The following is a 20411-nucleotide window of genomic DNA, read 5'->3' on the forward strand; positions in this document are numbered from 1 at the left end:
GTGTAGTGGTTAAGTGCACAGACTCCTGTCTGGGAGAACCGGGTTTGATTCCTCACTCCTCCACTTGCAGCTGCTGGAATGGCCTTGGGTCAGCCATAGCTCTCGTAAGAGTTGTCCTTGAAACGGTGTCTGTTGTGGGAGGGGGAGAAGATATAGGAGATTGTAAGCCGCTCAGGGAAGTCTGTCCAAAGTCACCTGTGTTTTCTTCTCTCTATAAAACAGGGGTGCCCAAACTGTGGCTCGGGAACCACATGTGGCTCTTTCACACATCGTGTGTGGCTCTCAAAGCCCTCACCGCCTTACTGGCCAGCTTGGAGAAGGCATTTCTCTCTTTAAATCACTTCTCCAAGCTAAGCCAGCCAGCAGCTTGGAGAATGCATTTAAAGTTAAAGTTGCTTTCTTCCCACATCTCCCTCCCTATCCCATCTGTTTTCCTTCCTTCCTTGCTTCCTTCATAAGCACATATGAGAAGCCACGTTGGATCAGGCCAATGGCCCATCCAGTCCAACAGTTTGTGTCACACAGTGGCCAAAAAACCAGGCACCATCAGGAGGTCCACCAGCAGGGCCAGGACACCAGAAGCCCTCTCACTGTTGTCCCTCCCAAGCACCAAGAATACAGAGCATCACTGCCCCAGACAGAGAGTTCCATCAATATGCTGTGGCTGATAGCCACTGATGGACCTCTGCTCCATGTTTATCCTTCCTTCCTTCCTTCCTTCCTTCCTTCCTTCCTTCCTTCCTTCCTTCCTTCCTTCCTTCCTTCCTTCCTTCCTTCCTTCCTTCCTTCCTTCCTTCCTTCCTTCCTTCCTTCCTTCCTTCCTTCCTTCCTTCCTTCCTTCCTTCCTCCCCTCCCCTCCCCTCCCCTCCCCTCCCCTCCCCTCCCCTCCCCTCAAACATCTCACATTTATTCTATGTGGCTCTTACATTAAGCAAGTTGGGCCACCCCTGCTATAGAACATGTGATAAAAATCACTTAAGAAATCCCGGATGCCCTGTACAAGGCAGTCTATGAGCGTAGGGGTGGCTCTCTGACAATCTAGTAATTTTCGGGGGGGAAATATACTTTTTTTCTTTTAGACCGTGTGGATTCAGAGCTACTGCAAGGGTACAGCAGATACCTGCCCCACGACACCATCATCACGACCGTCAAAATAGGCATCCTCCTGGCCGTGGTGCTGACGGTGCCCCTAATCCATTTCCCTGTAAGTACTGCCTGAGGTTTGGCCGCCGGCCTGGGAAAATAACTCGGCTAATTCTTTGCAGGCTCCACCATCTCCCTTTGGTGGGTCCCATCCATTCATCAGGCAGCCCGAGGAGGGGCCCGCGCGGCAGCAGAGGAACGCGGGCTAAAACCGCTAAGCTAATTTGTGCTTTTCTTTCAAATCGAGTTTTCAGATCTGAGCTGACTGGCAAGCGTCACTGGTTCTTTTGCAAACGCGGGGGACTCCCAAAATTCATTTGGTTTGGTTTCCTTCCCCCCCCCCGCCCCCACCAAGCCCCATATTTGGTTTTCAAGCAAGCGTGAGGCGTTTCGAGAATAAATAGGAGTGAGCAGAAAAGCAGGTTTGCTTAATGGTTTCTCATGAGCTCAAAAAAAGGTTTGATTTCACATGGAGATTTTTTTTAAGGTTTTGATTTTTTTTTTCAAAAATCCAGGTTCGTGGAAGCCACCAAACTGCGGCTGGTCTCAGCTGGTTCTCCTCTTGCAATCCCTGCCTAGATTAGGGCCAGTGCCACCAAGAGGGGGCAGATGTGGGTACAGAATTTCCCAGGTCTCAATGACTCCAGAAGGGCTTGAAGAAGCCAGTCTTCTTCCCTTGTTTTATATTTGTTGTTCAGTCACACAGTCGAGTCCGACTCTTTGCGACCCTGTGGACCAAGTCACGCCAGGCCCTCCTGTCTTCCACCATCTGCTCAAATCCGTGTTTGTTACATCAGTAATGCTGTCAAGCCATCTCATCTTTGGCCGTCCCCTTCTTCTTTTGCCTTCTGTCTTTCCCAGCATCAGGATCTTCTCCAGGGAGTGCTCCCTTCTCATTGGGTGGCCAAAGGATTTGAGCTTCAGCTTCAGCGTCTGGCCTTCCAGGGAACAGTCTGGGTCGATTTCCCTTAGGACTGACTGATTGGATCTTCTTGCAGGCCAAGGGATTCTCAAGAGTCTTCTCCAGCACCACAGCTCAAAAGCATCTATTCTTCTGCGCTCATCTTTTGCTGTCCCCTTCTTCTTTTGCCTTCTGTCTTTCCTAGCATCAGGCTCTTCTCCAGGGAGTGCTTCCTTCTCATTGGGTGGCCAAAGGATTTGAGCTTCAGCTTCAGAAATTTATATATTTCTATAGAAACATATTTATATGTTTTACTTATTAACAAAATCTATATCCCAGCCTTCTGTCGTTACAAGAACGTAAGAAGAGCCCTGCTGGAACAGACCAATGGTCCCTCTAGTCCAGGGGGTCCACTTCTATGAGCCCCCAAAGAAGGTGCCCCTATCCTTCATCATTTCCAATGGAGGGAAGGCATTTAAAAGGTGTGCCGTCCCTTTAAATGTGATGGCCAGAACTCATTTTGGAGTTCAATAATGCTTGTCACACCCTTGCTCCTGGCTCCACCCCCAAAGTCTCCTGGCTCCACCCATAAAGTCCCCAGTTATTTCTCGAATTGGCCTCGGCAACCCTAGGTGAGGAACAAACAGAACTCCAAAATGTGTGTTATGGAGGCGATACACTGGTTTAACATGCTTGTTATGTCTTTTGCATATCACAGGCAAGGAAGGCAATCATGATGGTCTTTTTCTCCCACCTTCCTTTCTCCATCATCCGGCACATTGGCGTCACTTTGGTGCTCAACACTACCGTCGTCTTGCTGGCTATGTACGTGCCTGACATCAAGCTTATGTTTGGAGTCGTCGGTAAGACCACGAGGATGGCCTCTCTTTTTAACAATACAGCGTGCACACATACCTTTCGATCACCGGCACATCCAAATCTTAAAGAACTTTTGTCCCATCTTTTCCAAGGTTCAACCACATCGACCTGCTTGCTCTTTGTCTATCCCGGGCTGTTTTATCTTAAACTCAGCACAGAGGATTTCGTATCAAGGCAGAAACTTGGGGTAAGAGAGTTGTCTGCATGGTTTTTGACATGTTTTAGGGCAGGGGTGTCAAACTCATTTGTTAAGCGGGCCGGCTCTGGCATATATGGGACTTTGTGGGGCCGAGCCATGCCTGTCCTAAAATATAATGCCAGATATAGACTTTAAAAAGAACACGGGCAAACACAATTAAAGATATTGTTTTTAACTTAAAATACAAACATGCTTAAAACTCTTGCAGTAATTTGTTTAAAATGAAAAGGTGGGGGAATAGTGGGATTTTACAATGCAATTTTTTAAAAAAAATCAAGGAAAAGCACAAGGCTCATACAGCAGAAAACTAAAAAAACAAATAAAATGCTCTCAGCCTAGGAAAACATAAAATGGCAAGGCATTGCAAGCTCCCCTCCCCTTGGTCTATTAAGATGAGCAATGGCTCTCCTGTGTAATATCCCCCTTTGGTTGTGGGTTCCCAAGTTAGAGTACTCACTAGGCACTAGATCTTCTTCGTGGTCTCTGTGCATCACACTGATGGGATTAAGGCGCCTGTGCCAATCACGATCGGTAACTTCAAAAGCTGTGGATTTCCGCACCCCCGGCCTGGTGCGCATGCGCAAAGCCCCCATCGCGCATGCTCACCCAGCCTGGAGCGGACATCCCGCCAGTTCTCTTCTGACCGCCGCTTGGATCAGTCGATCATTCGCTACGGTCGGTGCTTTTTTCATAAATCTATAATCAGGATTGTGGATTTCCAGATCTTCTCTTTCTTATTTTAGTTTATTATTTTCTCATATACGGAGAGTAGAAGGGGCGAACTTCGGACTTTTCCTTTCCCCTTCCACCCCCCCCTTCCTCCCTCATTCCTTTCCGCCACGCATGGAAAGACGGTGGGGATTTTTCCGGAGGTGTACGAGGTGTGGCAGCAAGATAGCCCCTCCGGACGGACATTCTCTCTGCCTACTTTGTCTGGGAGAGTCCCACATTCCAGACTGCTGTGTGCATTGTTCAAAATTTTCGAAACAAACAAAAAAGCACCGAGCAGCCCGCCTAGCCGCTGCACTGATGGAGAGGGCGCTTTCACCGAAAAAGGCGTCGACCACTCCAAAGCCGTCGACATCCGAGTTGGTCGACACCGACAGAGCCCTTACCGACGCCGATCACCCCAGCAAAAGAGCGGGCTCGGCATCGAAGTCGGACTCCTCCACGCCCGCAAAACGGCCTAGGGAGGAGAAAGGTGCCCACACCGAGCGAAAGAAGAAAAAGGCAGACAAGCCCAAACATAGTGGGCACTCTGCATCCTCCGCCCCGACATCGCCATCTATACAGGCAACCGGGGTTGTACCACCATTGAGGCTATTTGCCTCACCGAACCGTCGACTTAGTCCTCCGACGCTGACTTCCATGTCGACGCAGATAGCGATATCGTCGGACTCCGACCGCGACATCGAACTCGCACAACGCTCGGGAACGGAGCAGAGCCCTCTTGAAGTGCGTCGCTTACGGACTCCGTCCCCCCAAACCGGTGGAGGCAACCACACTACTCCTCTACGGGACCGATCACGCAGCCCGCGTAGGAGATCTCCTACTCCTCGCCATCGCTCCTGAAGTGCCCGTGGGTACCGATCCGGTAGCCGCTCCAGAAGTCCTAGGCGTCGACACCGATCGAGGGAATCGACCGAAGCCAGATCACCGGCCGATCGTTCTCCGAGGACGAAGCCAGCGGAAAGTTCCCCGTTAAGGAAGCCACCACCCCCGGTGCCATGGGACCAGAGACAGTGGCAGTACTTATATGGATCCTACCCGATGCCTTCAGTCTTTCCCTGGATACCCCCCAGGCAGATGGACTGGGACCAACAGTCTGAAGCTTCAGTGAGGTCAAGAACATCGTATCGTACACCGAGGCATGTACCATCGGCATCGCTGTCGAAACCTCCCGGCACCGAAAAGCCCCCCAAGCAGGGAAGCTCCCCTCGCTCCCGAGAGACGGTGAAAGTGACCCCAGAGACTAACAAGACTCCGGACATACCCCATCCCAGATCTGAACGTTCAGAATCGCCAGAGGATTCGAAGTCGGAGGAAGAATCGGCTTCAGAGGAACAGGGTACTCCTTCCTCTCCTGAGGAACCATCACCCTCACAGAAGGTCGGGGAGGAGCAACCCATATCCCCTTCCGAAGACCTCAAGTCGTATGGGGACCTCATTAAACGCATGGCCCAAACACTGGCCTTAACCACCGTCCAGCCTCAACCGGTAGTGACAGACAGTGTCTTCGACGTTGTACAACTAGATACTTCTACAGCGGTGGTGTTACCCCTGACTACAGTTATGCTGCACACAGCAAAATCCGCATGGGACAAGCCTGCTTCTACACCAATATCCTCTCGCAGGCTTGACCACATGTATAGAATTCAGGAGTCTACAGCTGAATTTCTATTTAACCATCCTAAACCTAACTCTGTAGTAGTCGCCTCCTCTTCCAAGGCGAGGAAAACCCATACTACCCCCCCAGATAGAGAGGGTAAGAAACTGGACAATCTGGGCAGACGATTTTATACAGCAGGCTCACTTGGTGTAAAGATGGCCAATTACACAGCATGTATGGGGCGCTACCAATACGCCTTGTGGGACCAGCTATCTAGTATCCTGCCCACTCTCCCAGAACAGACGAAAGTAGCTGTTAGAAAATTGCAGAAAGAAGGCATTGTACTAGCAAAACAACAAATAAATTCTGCAAAGCACGTAGGCGACATAGGAGCCAAGACCATCTCCTCAGCTGTCACTCTCAGAAGACACTCCTGGCTGAGATCAACAGCCCTACAACTGGACACTCAAACCTATATAGAAGACCTTCCATTCGACGGCAGCAGGCTATTTAGCGCCAATACAGACTCCGTATTACAGGAGATGGATAAAAGCATCAGAACATCTAGGAATCTCGGGGTGTCCATCTCATCCAAATCACAGACCAAACAACCTTGGTCGAAGACCTGGAGCAAAAAGCCCTTTTCGAAACAACAGGGGGATCAGCAGTGGAGAGCCAAAGGCTCAGGCTCCTTCTCTAAAACACAGTATAGTACCAAAACAAAGTACTCACCGACATCAACACAGACTTCCCGTCAAAAGGGAAATCGACAGCCCAAACAGGGCCTTTGACTGTTCCCCACCATTTATTCCCCCGTCCCCTTCATCTTTGGACCATACAAGGCTTTACCCATTCCTTCCAGCATGGTCCAAGATAACAACGGACAAATGGGTCTTGTCTATAATTCATCTAGGCTACCAAATAGAGTTTTACCGACAACCTGCTATCCCTACAGTCGTTTACACTACCTCCTCTCCGACGCTAAGGGAAGAAGTGCAAGCGCTTCTGCACAAAAATGCAATAGAGCCAGTCCCACTGAACCAGGAAAGGCAAGGTTTCTATTCCCGATACTTTATAATTCCCAAACGGGACGGAGGCCTCCGACCCATTATGGACTTGAGAGCTTTGAACATCTTCATTATGCATCACAAGTTCAGAATGACCTCCCTGCAGAACATCCTACCTCTTCTCAACCAGGGAGACTGGATGGCCACGCTAGACCTGCAGGACGCATACTTCCATATAAGTATCCACCCAGAACATCGGAAGTTCCTCAGGTTTACTATCGGGAAGTCCCACTTCCAATACCGGGCGCTACCATTTGGCCTTTCCACGGCCCCGAGAGTTTTTACAAAAACTATGGCAGTAGTGGCAGCTCATCTGAGACTGCAAGGGATAACAGTGTTCCCATATATAGACAATTGGCTTCTGGTGGCGGACTCAAAAGATCGTCTACTACACCACATCCAAACAACTTTGACCCTCTTACAGGAGCTGGGGCTACAGGTCACACCTCCAACCATGTCAAAGGACGCAGTTCATTGGAGTGGTCCTGGATACACGGAAGTGCAGGGCTTTCTGCCGCCAAGCAGAGCAAGCGATATCATCTCTTTGGTGACGGAATTCCTCCACAACCCAACTGTAATGGCATGGCAAGTCCAGCGCCTTCTAGGACTGATGGCCGCGACCACATCGGTCATTGTATTTGCCAGGTTCCACATGAGAATTCTTCAGTTGTGGTTCATCAGAAATTTCAACTGTCTGACAGACCCGCCATCACGCAGGATGATCATCCCAAGACCAATCCTACTCACTCTGGAATGGTGGCGCCAGAAACATCACCTGATGGAAGGCGCCCCATTTCACAGGACAGCCCCATCCCTGACCATAACCTCGGATGAATCCCTGTGGGGATGGGGGGCGCACTTGAAGGGCATGTGTGTGGGGGGCAGGTGGCCTCCGTGCCACCTGCAATACCACATAAACTTCCTAGAGTTGCTGGCAATCCATCACGCCATCCTCTCCTTCCGGAAACTGCTTGCCAACAGATCAGTGGCAATTCTAACAGACAACACAACAGCCTTAGCCTACATAAACAGGCAGGGAGGCACAGTGTCCCAAAAACTATGCCTTCTAGCGATGCGCATATGGGAGATATGCAGAGAAACAAACACGGTGCTAACCGCCACACACCTTCCAGGCAACCTCAACGCCTGTGCGGACTCCCTCAGTCGAGGGGGTGCCATGCTCCACGAATGGGAGATCAACTGGGAGTTTCTCCAACCAGTTTTTCAAAAATGGGGGACTCCGGAAGTGGATGTATTCGCTACTTGCAGCAACTCAAAGTGCAGGAAATTCTGCTGCAGGGGAGGAGCAGACCCGAAATCATTGGGGGACGGCCTATTATTCCCGTGGACCAGACAACACGTCTACCTGTTTTCCCCCATCCCGCTCATTACCAAGGTGATCCACAAGATTCACAGCGAACAACCAAAGGGGATTCTCATCACCCCCTGGTGGCCCAGACAACAGTGGTTCGCCCCAATACTGAGCATATCCAAAGGGATCTTCCACCAATTTCCACCAGCCCCAGACCTACTCCTGTCGCACCAAGGGCAGGTGACTCATCACGACGCACCACACCTGAAGTTAACGGCGTGGAGGTTGTAACAGGTCCATTGTCAACCAGAGCACAGGAAGTCATTCTCAATTGCAGGAAACTGTCCACACGAAAATCCTACGACTATAAGTGGTCCAAGTTTGTAGAATTCGCCTCCACCAACGGGGTAGACCCTTCCAGAGCAGGTCTCCCCACTATTTTGGACTTCCTACTCACCCTAATTGATAGAGGATTGGCTGTATCCTCAGTTAGAGTGTACTTAGCTGCTATCTCAGCAAACCACGTACACATAGAAGGCCACTCAGTCTTCACACACCCAGACACAAAGAAGTTCTTACGTGGCCTTACTAGACTCTACCCAGTAACAAAATTTCCGGCCCCTGCGTGGGACCTCCCGGGGGTTCTACATGCCCTATCGGGGAAACCATTCGAACCAATGGCAACCTGCCCACTCCAGTTACTTACGTGGAAAACGGCGTTCCTCCTAGCCATCACATCGGCGAGGAGAGTGGGTGAACGCTCTGCGCTGTGACAACCCATACCTGCGCTTCAGTACAGAGGGAGTCTGGTTGAGACCTGACGTCAGATTCCTGCCTAAAGTAATCTCTCCCTTTCATATAAATACAGAGATATATCTACCAGTATACTTTCCAAACCCAATGACAGAATCGGAACGTAGGCTCCACGCGCTTGATGTTAAAAGAGCACTATCCTTTTACCTGCATAGAGTGGGGCCGCTTCGTAAGGACTCCAGACTTCTTGTGTCCTATGCCCCGGCGTCACAAGGGAGCAGGGTCTCAGCTCAAAGAATTTCAAAATGGATCACAGAGACCATAAAACTCTGTTACTTGCTAAACAAGAGACCCTTGCCTGGACCCATTAGAGCCCACTCCACCAGAGCTATGGCCACCTCGGCAGCTTTCATGAAGGGAGTGCCTCTGAGAGACATTTGTAAAGCAGCCACATGGTCCTCGCCGCATACTTTCGTCAGACACTATGCGTTGGACCTGAGATGGCATCGAGGCTCTTCGGTTGGCCGGGCAGTGCTGCAATCTCTGTCTCACTGATGGGCCGTGGCACCCTCCTCCAGGTAGGACGTTAGCTTGCTAGTCTCCCATCAGTGTGATGCACAGAGACCACGAAGAAGATAAACAGGTTGCTTACCTGTAACTGATGATCTTCGAGTGGTCATCTGTGCAGTCACACTACCCGCCCTCCTTCCCCTCTGCTGCCGGTCCATCAGTGGATCATGCAGCGGTCAGAAGGAACTGGCGGGATGTCCGCTCCAGGCTGGGTGAGCATGCGCGGTGGGGGCTTTGCGCATGCGCACCAAGCCGGGGGCGCGGAAATCCGCAGCTTTTGAAGTTACCGATCGTGATCGGCGCAGGCGCCTTAATCCCATCAGTGTGACTGCACAGATGACCACTCGAAGATCATCAGTTACAGGTAAGCAACCTGTTTTTCTCACTCCACTAAGAAGAGACAAAGCTGACACAGAGCATGGACGCTTGATTTGCAAGCACACAACTCCAGGAAGCTTCAGCTGGCCATCGGAACACTGGGAAGAAAGTTGCAAGGAAAACGTGGAGTGGATTTCTTATTCCAGTCTGGTCTGCCAATGGCTCGGGATGGAGAATCCATTCCACATTTTCTTTGCCACATCGCTCCTGCTTTAGCCTCTGCGAAGAGAAGGCAGAAGGAGCTGGGAGGGGGGAGAAGAGAGCCCCATGGGCCTGATTGAAGCCCTCGGGGGCCGGTTTGACCCACGGGCTGCATGTTTGACACCCCTGTTTTAGGGCGCTTATGTGCAAGACGCTGTTTGAGGAGGTGTAAAAACTAAAGGCAATGCACATGGTCTAGTCACAGTTCACAGGCATAAGCAGCATTAAAAGGGGGTTAAACAGATTCATGGAGGACAGGTCTATCAGTGGCTACTACACATGATGGCTAAATGGAACCCCCACATTCAGAGGCAGTAAGCCCTGATCCAACCCCTTATTCAGAATAAGGCAGCTAGGAAGGAGCTGTGGCTCAGTGACAGAGTCTCTGCTCTGCATGCGGAAGGTCCCAGGTTCAATCCCCGACTTCTCCAGTTGAAGGATTCACAACTCCAGGGCTGGCCCTTGACTGTCTGGCACCCTAGGTGAGGCTAACTTCTGGTGCCCCCCCCCTGCACTGATAACATCATCGAGTCACATGGGGGTGCCCAATTTAGCACCCCCAGAAGGCCAGCACCCTAGGCAATCACCTAGTTTGGCTAGAAGAAGAAGAAGATATTGGATTTATATTCCACCCTCCACTCTTAAGAGTCTCAGAGTGGCTCACAATCTCCTTTACCTTCTTCCCCCACAACAGACACCCTGTGAGGTAGAGGAAGATATTGGATTTATATCCCTCCCTCCACTCCGAAGAGTCTCAGAGCAGCTCACAATCTCCTTTACCTTCCTCCCCCACAACAGACACCCTGTGAGGTAGATGAAGATATTGGATTTATATCCCTCCCTCCACTCCGAAGAGTCTCAGAGCAGCTCACAATCTCCTTTACCTTCCTCCCCCATAACAGACACCCTGTGAGGTGGGTGGGGCTGGAGAGGGCTCTCACAGCAGCTGCCCTTCCAAGGACAACCTCTGCCAGAGCTATGGCTGACCCAAGGCCATTCCAGCAGCTGCAAGTGGAGGAGTGGGGAATCAAGCCCGGTTCTCCCAGATAAGAGTCCGCGCACTTAACCACTACACCAAACTGGCCAGCCCTGCATGGCTCACTTCTTCAGAAAGGATCTTTGAGATCAGACCGAAAACATTCTGTCAATTGCTGGCTTAATTAGCAAAAGCGTACATATGTGGCTTAAAGTTTATTTATTGGGTCTGCTTTTTTTTTTTCTTTACAGGCTTGCACATTACTTGTTTTTGGCCTCCTGGTGGGTCTTTTCAGTTTAGTGCTCATCATTTACAACTGGGCTCATCAATGAAAGAATTCCTCCTTCTCGGAACTGTAAAACCACATTCGGTGAACAGCAGATTGGACAAAAGTTTCCAGCGATGCGTGAAGCTAAATTATTTGGATGAATGTTGGGGAAAGCCTTCGCATCGACACAAAAACCATACCGGCCGGTCTGTTCTTTTCATAGAAGAAGATGAAGAAGAAGATATTGGATTTATATCCCGCCCTCCACTCCAAAGAGTCTCAGAGCGGCTCACAATCTCCTTTCCCTTCCTCCCCCACAACAGACACCCTGTGAGGTAGATGAAGATATTGGATTTATATCCTGCCCTCCACTCCGAAGAGTCTCAGAGCGGCTCACAATCTCCTTTACCTTCCTCCCCCACAACAGACACCCTGTGAGGTGGGTGGGGCTGGAGAGGGCTCTCACAGCAGCTGCCCTTTCAAGGACAACCTCTGCCAGAGCTATGGCTGACCCAAGGCCATTCCAGCAGGTGCAAGTGGAGGAGTGGGGAATCAAACCTGGTTCTCCCAGATAAGAGTCCGCACACTTAACCACTACACCAAACTGGCTCTCCTTTACCTTCCTCCCCCACAATAGCACAATCCTTGCTCTTTAGCAGAGCTGGGCAGGAACTAAACATTCCAAGAGGGCACCAGAGTGCCAGCTTCTCTGTCTTCCTCTCCGATGACTTGCAATGCAACCCAATCTGGGGCACAGTAGTCCCTGTGCTCAGAGTTGGGGGAGGGGCCATGGCTTGGTGATAGAGCATCTGCTTGGCACGCAAAAGGTCCCAGGTTCAATCCCCGACATCTCCAGTTAAAGGACCAGGCAGCAGGTGATGGGAAAGACCTCTGCTTGAGATCCTGGAGAGCCATGAAGTGGGGCTGTAGCTCAGTGGCAGAGCATCTGCTTGGCATGTAGAAGGTCCCAGGTTCAATCCCCAACATCTCCTGCTAAAGGACCAGGCAGCAGGTGATGGGAAAGACCTCTGCTTGAGACCCTGGAGAGCCATGAAGTGGGGCTGTAGCTCAGTGGCAGAGCATCTGCTTGGCATGTAGAAGGTCCCAGGTTCAATCCCCAACATCTCCTGCTAAAGGACCAGGCAGCAGGTGATGGGAAAGACCTCTGCTTGAGACCCTGGAGAGCCATGAAGTGGGGCTGTAGCTCAGTGGCAGAGCACCTTCTTGGCATGTAGAAGGTCCCAGGTTCAATCCCCGACATCTCCTGCTAAAGGACCAGGCAGCAGGTGATGGGAAAGACCTCTGCCTAAGACCCCGGAGATCCATTGCCAGTCTGAGCAGACAGTACTGATACTGAAGGACCGATGGCCTGATTCAGAATAAGGGAGCTTCACATCTTCATGTGTTTCCTGCCTTTCAAGCAGCAGCCAATAAAGTACCCCTGGATGTAGGAAGAGACACTGCTGATTTCTGACGGCCATTGCCTGTCTTTCATATTCTCTCGTTCCCGCTGAATGTGCCTTAACAGAACCGAAAAGGGATTTCTTAGGCGAAGAATTCAATCAGAAGAGTTTCTGGCTCAACATTAGGAAGAACTTCCTGACCGTTATTGCAGTTCTTCAGTGGAACAGGCTTTCTCGGGAGGTGGTGGGCTCTCCTTCCTTGGAGGTTTTTAAACAGAGGCTGGATGGCCATCTGACAGCAATGAGGATGCTGTGAATTTAGGGGGAGGTATTTGTAAGTTTCCTGCATTGTGCAGGGGGTTGGACTACATGACCCTGGAGGTCCCTTCTAGCTCTGTGATTCTAGGAAGGAAGGAAGGAAGGAAAGGGCTTCCTCAGGAGGTGGTGGGCTCTCCTTCCTTGGAGGTTTTTAAGCAGAGGTTAGATGGCCATCTGACAGCAATGAAGATCCTGTGAATTTAGGGGGAGGTGTTTGTGAGTTTCCTGCATTGTGCAGGGGGTTAGACTAGATCACCCTGGAGGTCCCTTCCAACCCTACGATTCTATGATTCTAAGATGAGCTCGCTTTTCCCAAGCCAAGAGACTTTAACAAACTGTTCCTTCAGTGTTCCTAGTACCAAAAATGTTGCACGGGTTACAGCTGAAATCCAACAGAGCAGGCCGGTCTTTCGCAACCCTCCGGTGGAAAGCAGCCTGGATCTTTTTACACCTGCTACTGTCTGTTCGAAAGAAACAGCTTGCAAAATGTCTCCAGCTTTTATCTGCAAATTGAAACCAGGCCTTGGTGTCCAAGATTGGTTCAAGACTTGCCATCCAAGGCGATTTACGTTTTAACTGAGAAGTTTTAAAAAACCCCAAAAACCTGCCTGCCGTTGTGCCTTTTTGCTTTGTAACTGAACTGTGAAATCTGTGTAGTTTTCTCTTTGGGTGCTTTTGAAGATAAGGTCATTGAGATGATGTAAGACTCCATTCCTTTCAAGGGTGTTCTGTGCTGGGAAACCTCCATTGGGGAGGGACGGTGGCTCAGTGGTAGAGCATCTGCTTGGGAAGCAGAAGGTCCCAGGTTCAATCCCCGGCATCTCCAACTAAAAAAGGGTCCAGGCAAATAGGTGTGAAAAACCTCAGCTTGAGACCCTGGAGAGCTGCTGCCAGTCTGAGTAGACAATACTGACTTTGAGGGACCGAGGGCCTGATTCAGTAGAAGGCAGCTTCATATGAGGGACTGTGGCTCAGTGGGAAAGCCTCTGCTTGGTATGCAGACGGTCCCAGGTTCAATCCCCGGCATCTCCAATTAAAGAGGACCAGGAACTTGGTGAGATGATAGACCTCTACTGGAAGACTCCTGGAGAGTCACTACCAGTCTGAGTAGACAATACTGATTTTAATAGACCAATGTAGAAGGCGGTTTTATGTGTGGTCGTATGAATTGGCTGACATGATGCATTGTCCCCTTGCAACTTTATGAGGTCCTTTCCAACTCTGTGATTCTATGAATTACATAATAGTAGTAGTAGAAGAAGAAGAAGAATTGCAGATTTATTTCCCGGCCTTCTATCTGAATCAGAGACTCAGAGCGGCTTACAATCTCCTATATCTTCTCCCCGCCACAACAGACACCCTGTGACGTGGGTGAGGCTGAGAGAGCTCTCACAGCAGCTGCCCTTTCAAGGACAGAGACTGAGAGTGGCTTACAATCTCCTATATCTCTTCCCCCCCACAACAGACACCCTGTGAGGCGGGTGGGGCTGAGAGAGTTCTGACAGCAGCTGCCCTTTCAAGGACAGAGACTCAGAGTGGCTTACAATCTCCTATATCTTCTCCCCCCACAACAGACACCCTGTGAGGTGGGTGGGGCTGAGAGGGCTCTCACAGCAGCTGCCCTTTCAAGGACAACCTCTGCCAGAGCTATGGCTGACCCAAGGCCATTCCAGCAGCTGCAAGTGGAGGAGTGGGGAATCAAACCTGGTTCTCCCAGATAAGAGTCCACACACTTAACCACTACACCAAACTGGCTGTCAGAATTGTTCCCACATATATTCTGGGTTACATGGTTGCATGCATCAAAAGGTCTCATTGTAGAAAATTATCCAGGTTTCATCTGCCATGGGACAGAGACCAGTAGCACCTTTAAGGCTAACACATTTTATTGCAGCATAAGCTTTCGGGAAACACAGCTCTCTTTGTGCAGCTGCTTGGATCTGACGAAAAGAGCTGCTTCTCGAAAGTTGACACGGCAATAAAATGTGTTAGCCTTAAAGGTCCTACTGGACTCTTCACTATTTCGCAGCAACAGGCTAACACGGCTGACTCCTCTGGATGTATGAATTACATGACCTCAGAATGTGTGGGAGGGGGGAGAGATAGATATCTTTCTACCCCTTTGATGTTTTTTTTTTCCAACTTAAGAGAGGAATTGGGACTTAAAAGCCAGTTTGGTGTAGTGGTTAAGTTCTGATGGTCTGGAAGAAGAACACAAGTATCAGGACGCCACCGGGGGGGAGTGGGGTGTCTGTGAATTTTTATTGCTTGGTGTAGTGGTTAAATGTGCGGACCCTTATCTGGGAGAACCGGGTTTGATTCCCCACTCCTCCACTTGCAGTTGCTGGAATGGCCTTGGGTCAGCCATCGCTCTCCAAGGAGTTGTCCTTGACAGGGCAGCTTCTGGGAGAGCTCTCTCAGCCCCACCCACCTCACAGGGTGTCTGTTGTTAGGGAAGAAGGTAAAGGAGATTGTAAGCCACTCTCTGGTTTAGAGAGAAGGGCGGGGCATAAATCTACGGTCATCTTCTCCTCTCTGATTCGCTAGATTATCGTGTGGCGTATCGTGAAGAGACAAAGCTCCCGTATACTGAATCAGACCGTCGGTCCATCAAGGTGAGTGCTGTCCACTCAACCTGACAGCAGCTGTCCAGGGTCTCAGGATGAGGTCTTTCACATCACCTACTGCTTGATGCTTTTAACTGGAGATGCCAGGGATTTGAACCTAGGACCATCTGCTCTACTGCCAGGGCTTTTTTGTAGCAGGAACTCCTTTGCCTGTTAGGCCACACTCCTTATATAGCCAATCCTTCAAGAGCTTGCAGGGCTCTTCTTACAGGGCCTACTGTAAGCTCCAGGAGGATTGGCTGCATCAGGGGGTGTGGCCTAATATGCAAAGGAGGTCCTGCTAGAATTCCTTACAGGGCTCTTTGTACAGGGCCTACTGGAAGCTCCAGGAGGATTGGCTACATCAGGGGGCATGGCCTAATATGCAAAAGAGGTCCTGCTAGAATTCCTTACAGGGCGCTTCTTACAGGGCCTACTGGAAGCTCCAGGAGGATTGGCTACATCAGGGGGTGTGGCCTAATATGCAAAGCAGGTCCTGCTAGAATTCCTTACAGGGCTCTCAGTACAGGGCCTACTGGAAGCTCCTGGAGGATTGGCTACATCAGGGGTGTGTGGCCTAATATGCAAAGGAGGTCCTGCTAGAATTCCTTACAGGGCTCTTCTTACAGGGCCTACTCTAAGCTCCAGGAGGATTGGCTACATCAGGGATGTGTGGCAAAGGAGCTCCTGCTTCAAAAAAAGCCCTGTCTACCACTGAGCCACAGCTTCTCCCGATGGGAAAAACACATATGGGAGTGTTTTTCATGAAGAAGAAAAATTGCAGATTTATACTCCGCCCTTCTCTCTGAATCAGAGACTCAGAGCAGCTTACAATCTCCTGTGAGGTGGGTGGGGCTGAGAGAGCTCTTTTAGCAGCTGCCCTTTCAAGGACAGCTCTGCCAGAGCTATGGCTAACCCAAGGCCATTCCAGCAGCTGCAAGTGGAGGAGTGGGGAATCAAACCCGGTTCTCCCAGATAAGAGTCCGTGCACTTAACCACTACACCAAACTGGCTCTCAGAATTGTTCTCACACGTATTCTGGGTTACACGGTTGCATCCATCAAAAGGTCTTATTGTAGAAAATTATCCAGGTTTCATCTGCCATGGAACAAGGAACTCTTTTGACCACTTCTCATATTTTGAGTTCTCAAAACACTTCGTTAATGTCATACTTGTCGTGACTTTGGCCCCAGTGTTCGTGTCCTTGTGCCAAGGGGCGGTGGGGTGGGGTAGGGGCGCACCATCCAGATTAATTTTGCTTTGAAAACTTTCGAGCAGGCAAAATATTATTCATGGACAGGAAAACTCTTAATTTCCCACCCCCCCAAAAAACTGTCCCAGAGGATGGTTTGTATTTGAACGGAGACGAGCCTTTCAACTCTCTTGCAAAAATTTCATCCTCAAAGGAAGTCAGTTTCTCGAGAAAACATGAGCTTAATGCGAAATTATGAAATTAAGCCTTATACTGGAATGTCAGGAATCTCGGGAGCAAGGGAGTTCCTCATCATTTCCAGATGGATTGGACGGGTTTCTAACGTTGGCCGAGAGCTTATAAAAGCACTGCTGCCTTCGGAGGGCCGCCTCTTCCTGCCAATACCACGAGAAACCGCTTGCTGTCCCCACGCTTGGGTCCCCGCCAGCCAAGGAGCCTTCTGCTTCCCGCACAGAACCTGCACTGTGCATTGACATTCTGAACCGATGCCTTTTCCTTGAACATAAGGACGTAAGAGAAGCCATGTTGGATCAGGCCAGTGGTCCATTCAGATCCAGTATAATACTCTATGTCACACAGTGGCCAAAAAAAACCCAGCTGCCATCAGAAGCAATGTTCCCTCTAAGCCGCAGAGTCTTGTGAGCAAAATATCTACGTTGTGACCTACTGGTATTAAAATGGTGAGCCAGTCGCATTAAAGCTGTGAGCTACTGCATAAATTATTGCGCTCTGGGGTCATCCTTCCTGAGCTAAGACAAAAAATGTGTGAGCTAGCTCATGCTAACTCAGCTTAGAAGGAACAATGATCAGGAGGTTCATCAGTGGGGCCAGGACACTAGAAATCCTCACCCTGTTGCCCCCCCCTCCCAAGCACCAAGAATACAGAGCATCACTGCCCCAGACAGAGAGTTCCATCTATACCCTGTGGCTCACGGCCACTGATGGACCTCTGCTCCATATGTTGATGCAATCCCCTCTTGAAGCTGGCTATGCTTGCAGCCGCCACCACCTCCTGTGGCAGTGAATTCCATGTGTTAATCACCCTTTGGGTGAAGAAGGACTTCCTTTGATCCGTGCTAACCTGACTGCTCAGCAATTTCATTGAGTATCCACAAGATCTTGAATTGCGAGAAAGGGAGAAAAGGACGTCTTTCTCTACCTTCTCTATCCCATGCATAATCTTGTAAACCTCGATCATGTCACCCCTCAGTTGTTTCTCCAAGCTAAAGAGCCCCAAGCGTTTTAACCTTTCTTCATAGGCAAAGTGTTCCAACCAATGTTCTCTCTAAGCTGCAGAGTCTTGTGAGCAAAAATTCTACTTTGTGAGCTACTGGTATTAAAGTTGTGAGCTACTGGCATTATGCTCTGGGGTCATCCTGAGCTAAGGCAAAAATGTGTGAGCTGGAGGCTAAAAATCTGTGAGCTAGCTCACGCTAACTCAGCTTAGAGGGAACACTGGTTCCAACCCTTTAATCATTCTAGAACGCTTGCAACATCATGCATTTGGCCTGAACCACACCAAAAGGGAGACTGCAACCAAGAAATCAGAAGGAGACTGAGATGGGGAAGGGTAACCACAATAAAGCCCGAAAAGATCCTTAAGAATGTGACCCTGGCAACAGAGGCCAAGTTAATTCATCAAGTTAATTTTGTGGGTGCGAAAGCTGAACGGTGAAGAAAACTGACCAGAAGCTGATTTCTTTGAAGTTTGGTGTTGGAGTAGAGTTTTATGGATACTGTGGACTTCCAAAAAGACAAATCATTGGGGTTATAGATCAGATAGAGCCTGAGCTCTCCCTGGAATCTAACATGACTATGAGACTGTCATAATTTGGTCGCATGAAGAGAAGACCAGACTCCCTGGAAAAGACAATAGTGATAGGAGAAGTTGAAGGCTGCAGGCGAAGAAGAGGATCCAACATGAAATGGAATGATTCAGTCAAGGAAGCCGCAAGGGCCCTCCATTGGCAAGACCTGAGCAAGGCGGTTAATGAGAGGACGTTTGGGACGTCTTTGATTCATAGGGTTGCCGTCGGTTGGAAGTGACAGCTCATTACACATACACAAACACACAGAGCTACCAGAGGTTTGGCTACCTGTTTCAGTCTGAATTTCGGACCCACACTGCTTCTTGGGCCTTCTCTCTGTCGCCTGTCTACAGCCTCTACCACTGTAAGGCCAGGCCTATCCCTCAGGCCTTGCTTTCTCAGGTTTCCCCTCATTCTGTCCCCATCTTTCAACCTCCTGCCCCATCCTATTGTCCTAAAGTGTGTGGAAAGTGCCGTCAAGTCACAGCCGACTTAGGGTGACCCCATAGGGTTTTCAGGGCAAGGGGCAAACAGAGATGGCTTCAGGTCGCCGCACCTCAAAAAGGATATTATAGCATTGGAGAAAGTTCAGAAAAGGGCAACTAGAATGATTAAAGGGCTGGAACACCTTCCCTATGAAGAAAGGTTGAAACGCTTAGGGCTCTTTAGCTTGGAGAAAGGTCGACTGAGGGGTGACATGATAGAGGTTTACAAGATAATGCATGGGATGGAGAAAGTAGAGAAAGAAGTACTTTTCTCCCTTTCTCACAATACGAGAACTCGTGGGCATTCGATGAAATTGCTGAGCAGACAGGTTAAAACGGATAAAAGGAAGTACTTCTTCACCCAAAGGGTGATTAACATGTGGAATTCACTGCCACAGGAGGTGGTGGCGGCCACAAGCATGGCCACCTTCAAGAGGGGGTTAGATAACAATATGGAGCAGAGGCCCATCAGTGGCTATTAGCCACAGTGTGTGTGTGTGTGTGTGTGTGTGTGTGTATATATATATATTTGGCCGCTGTGTGACACAGAATGTTGGACTGGATGGGCCATTGGCCTGATCTAACATGGCTTCTCTTATGTTCTTATGTTCTTGCCACAGCCTGCCTCTGTATAGTAGCCCTGCACTTCCTTGGTAGCCTACCATCCAAGTACTAGCCATGGCTGGCTCTGCTTAGCTTCCAGGATCTGAAAAAACTGGACTAGCCTGGTTCATCCTCCTTATTTCTCTGAGGAGGTGCTCCCTTCTGAGAGAACAGGCTTTTTCTACTCCTGTCCTACAACTATGGAAGAACTCCGCTGAGTAGAAGTGGCAACTCCTGGCCTTTCTTACTTGTGCTGATTTTTAACATTTATATCCTGCTTTTCTCCCTGACCGGGGGCCCGAGGTATCTTTTCACATCAGCCTCCCTCTACTTAATCCTCACACTTGTGAGGGCTGGTTAGGCTGTGAGATTGTGGTGGGCCCCAAATCACCTGGTGGGCTTCCACAGGTGAGTGAGGGTGTCATGATCCTGGGCCTAGTGAGGCCTACAGGCTCCAGAAGCCTGCCTAGGAGTAGCTACAGAAGCCTGCCTAGGAGTAGCTCCAGAAGCCTGCCTAGGAGTAGGGAAACCCTTCCGTCCCTCGGATTGGGCAGCAAGGTTTTGGAGGGAAAACTGACCCAGAGAGAGGTGGGACCTGGGAGGAGAGAGTAAAAGGCCAAGGCACAGACAGGATGCGTTCTCTCTGGAGCCTTCCCATGCAGACCCTTGCCAGAGTGGTGGCAGCCAGTAGAAGCCCCTCCTAGGCCTTCCTGTGTGACAGAGGGATTCAGACCTAGTCGTCCCAGGTCTTCCTTTAACCAGTACGCCATGCCAGTTATCTAGCCAGAAGATCCTGTAAAAGTTTTGCAGGTGAACTTGAATTTGATTTGGGGTGATGGCAGAGTATAAATGTCTTTAAATAAAGAGATGGACCTGTCTTTGTTTTATCAGAAGCTGCTTGAAGTCTTTACAGTTGCAAGTTGGAAAGTACCTGCATATTATGTAGAAGAGGCACAAGTGGATTTCTCAAGGTGTTTTTCCCCAAAAAACTAAAAAGCA

The 20411-nt window shown here is 49.8% G+C and overlaps 1 protein-coding gene across 1 annotated transcript in view; it reads left to right on the forward strand.

Annotated features, from left to right (window-relative positions):
• Positions 1–11062, forward strand: part of SLC38A6 (solute carrier family 38 member 6) — a 97537-nt gene extending 86475 nt beyond the window's left edge. The window contains exons 13-16 of the mRNA XM_060262870.1: positions 1080–1204; positions 2763–2907; positions 3016–3110; positions 10960–11062. Of these exons, the coding sequence (XP_060118853.1) occupies positions 1080–1204; positions 2763–2907; positions 3016–3110; positions 10960–11040 (446 nt within the window). The 3' untranslated portion in view covers positions 11041–11062. The remainder of the gene's footprint in view (positions 1–1079; positions 1205–2762; positions 2908–3015; positions 3111–10959) is intronic.
• The last annotated feature ends 9349 nt before the right edge of the window (positions 11063–20411 follow it).

The sequence above is a fragment of the Heteronotia binoei genome, chromosome 21 (genome assembly GCF_032191835.1).
Source record: "Heteronotia binoei isolate CCM8104 ecotype False Entrance Well chromosome 21, APGP_CSIRO_Hbin_v1, whole genome shotgun sequence".
Classification (NCBI taxonomy): domain Eukaryota; kingdom Metazoa; phylum Chordata; class Lepidosauria; order Squamata; family Gekkonidae; genus Heteronotia; species Heteronotia binoei.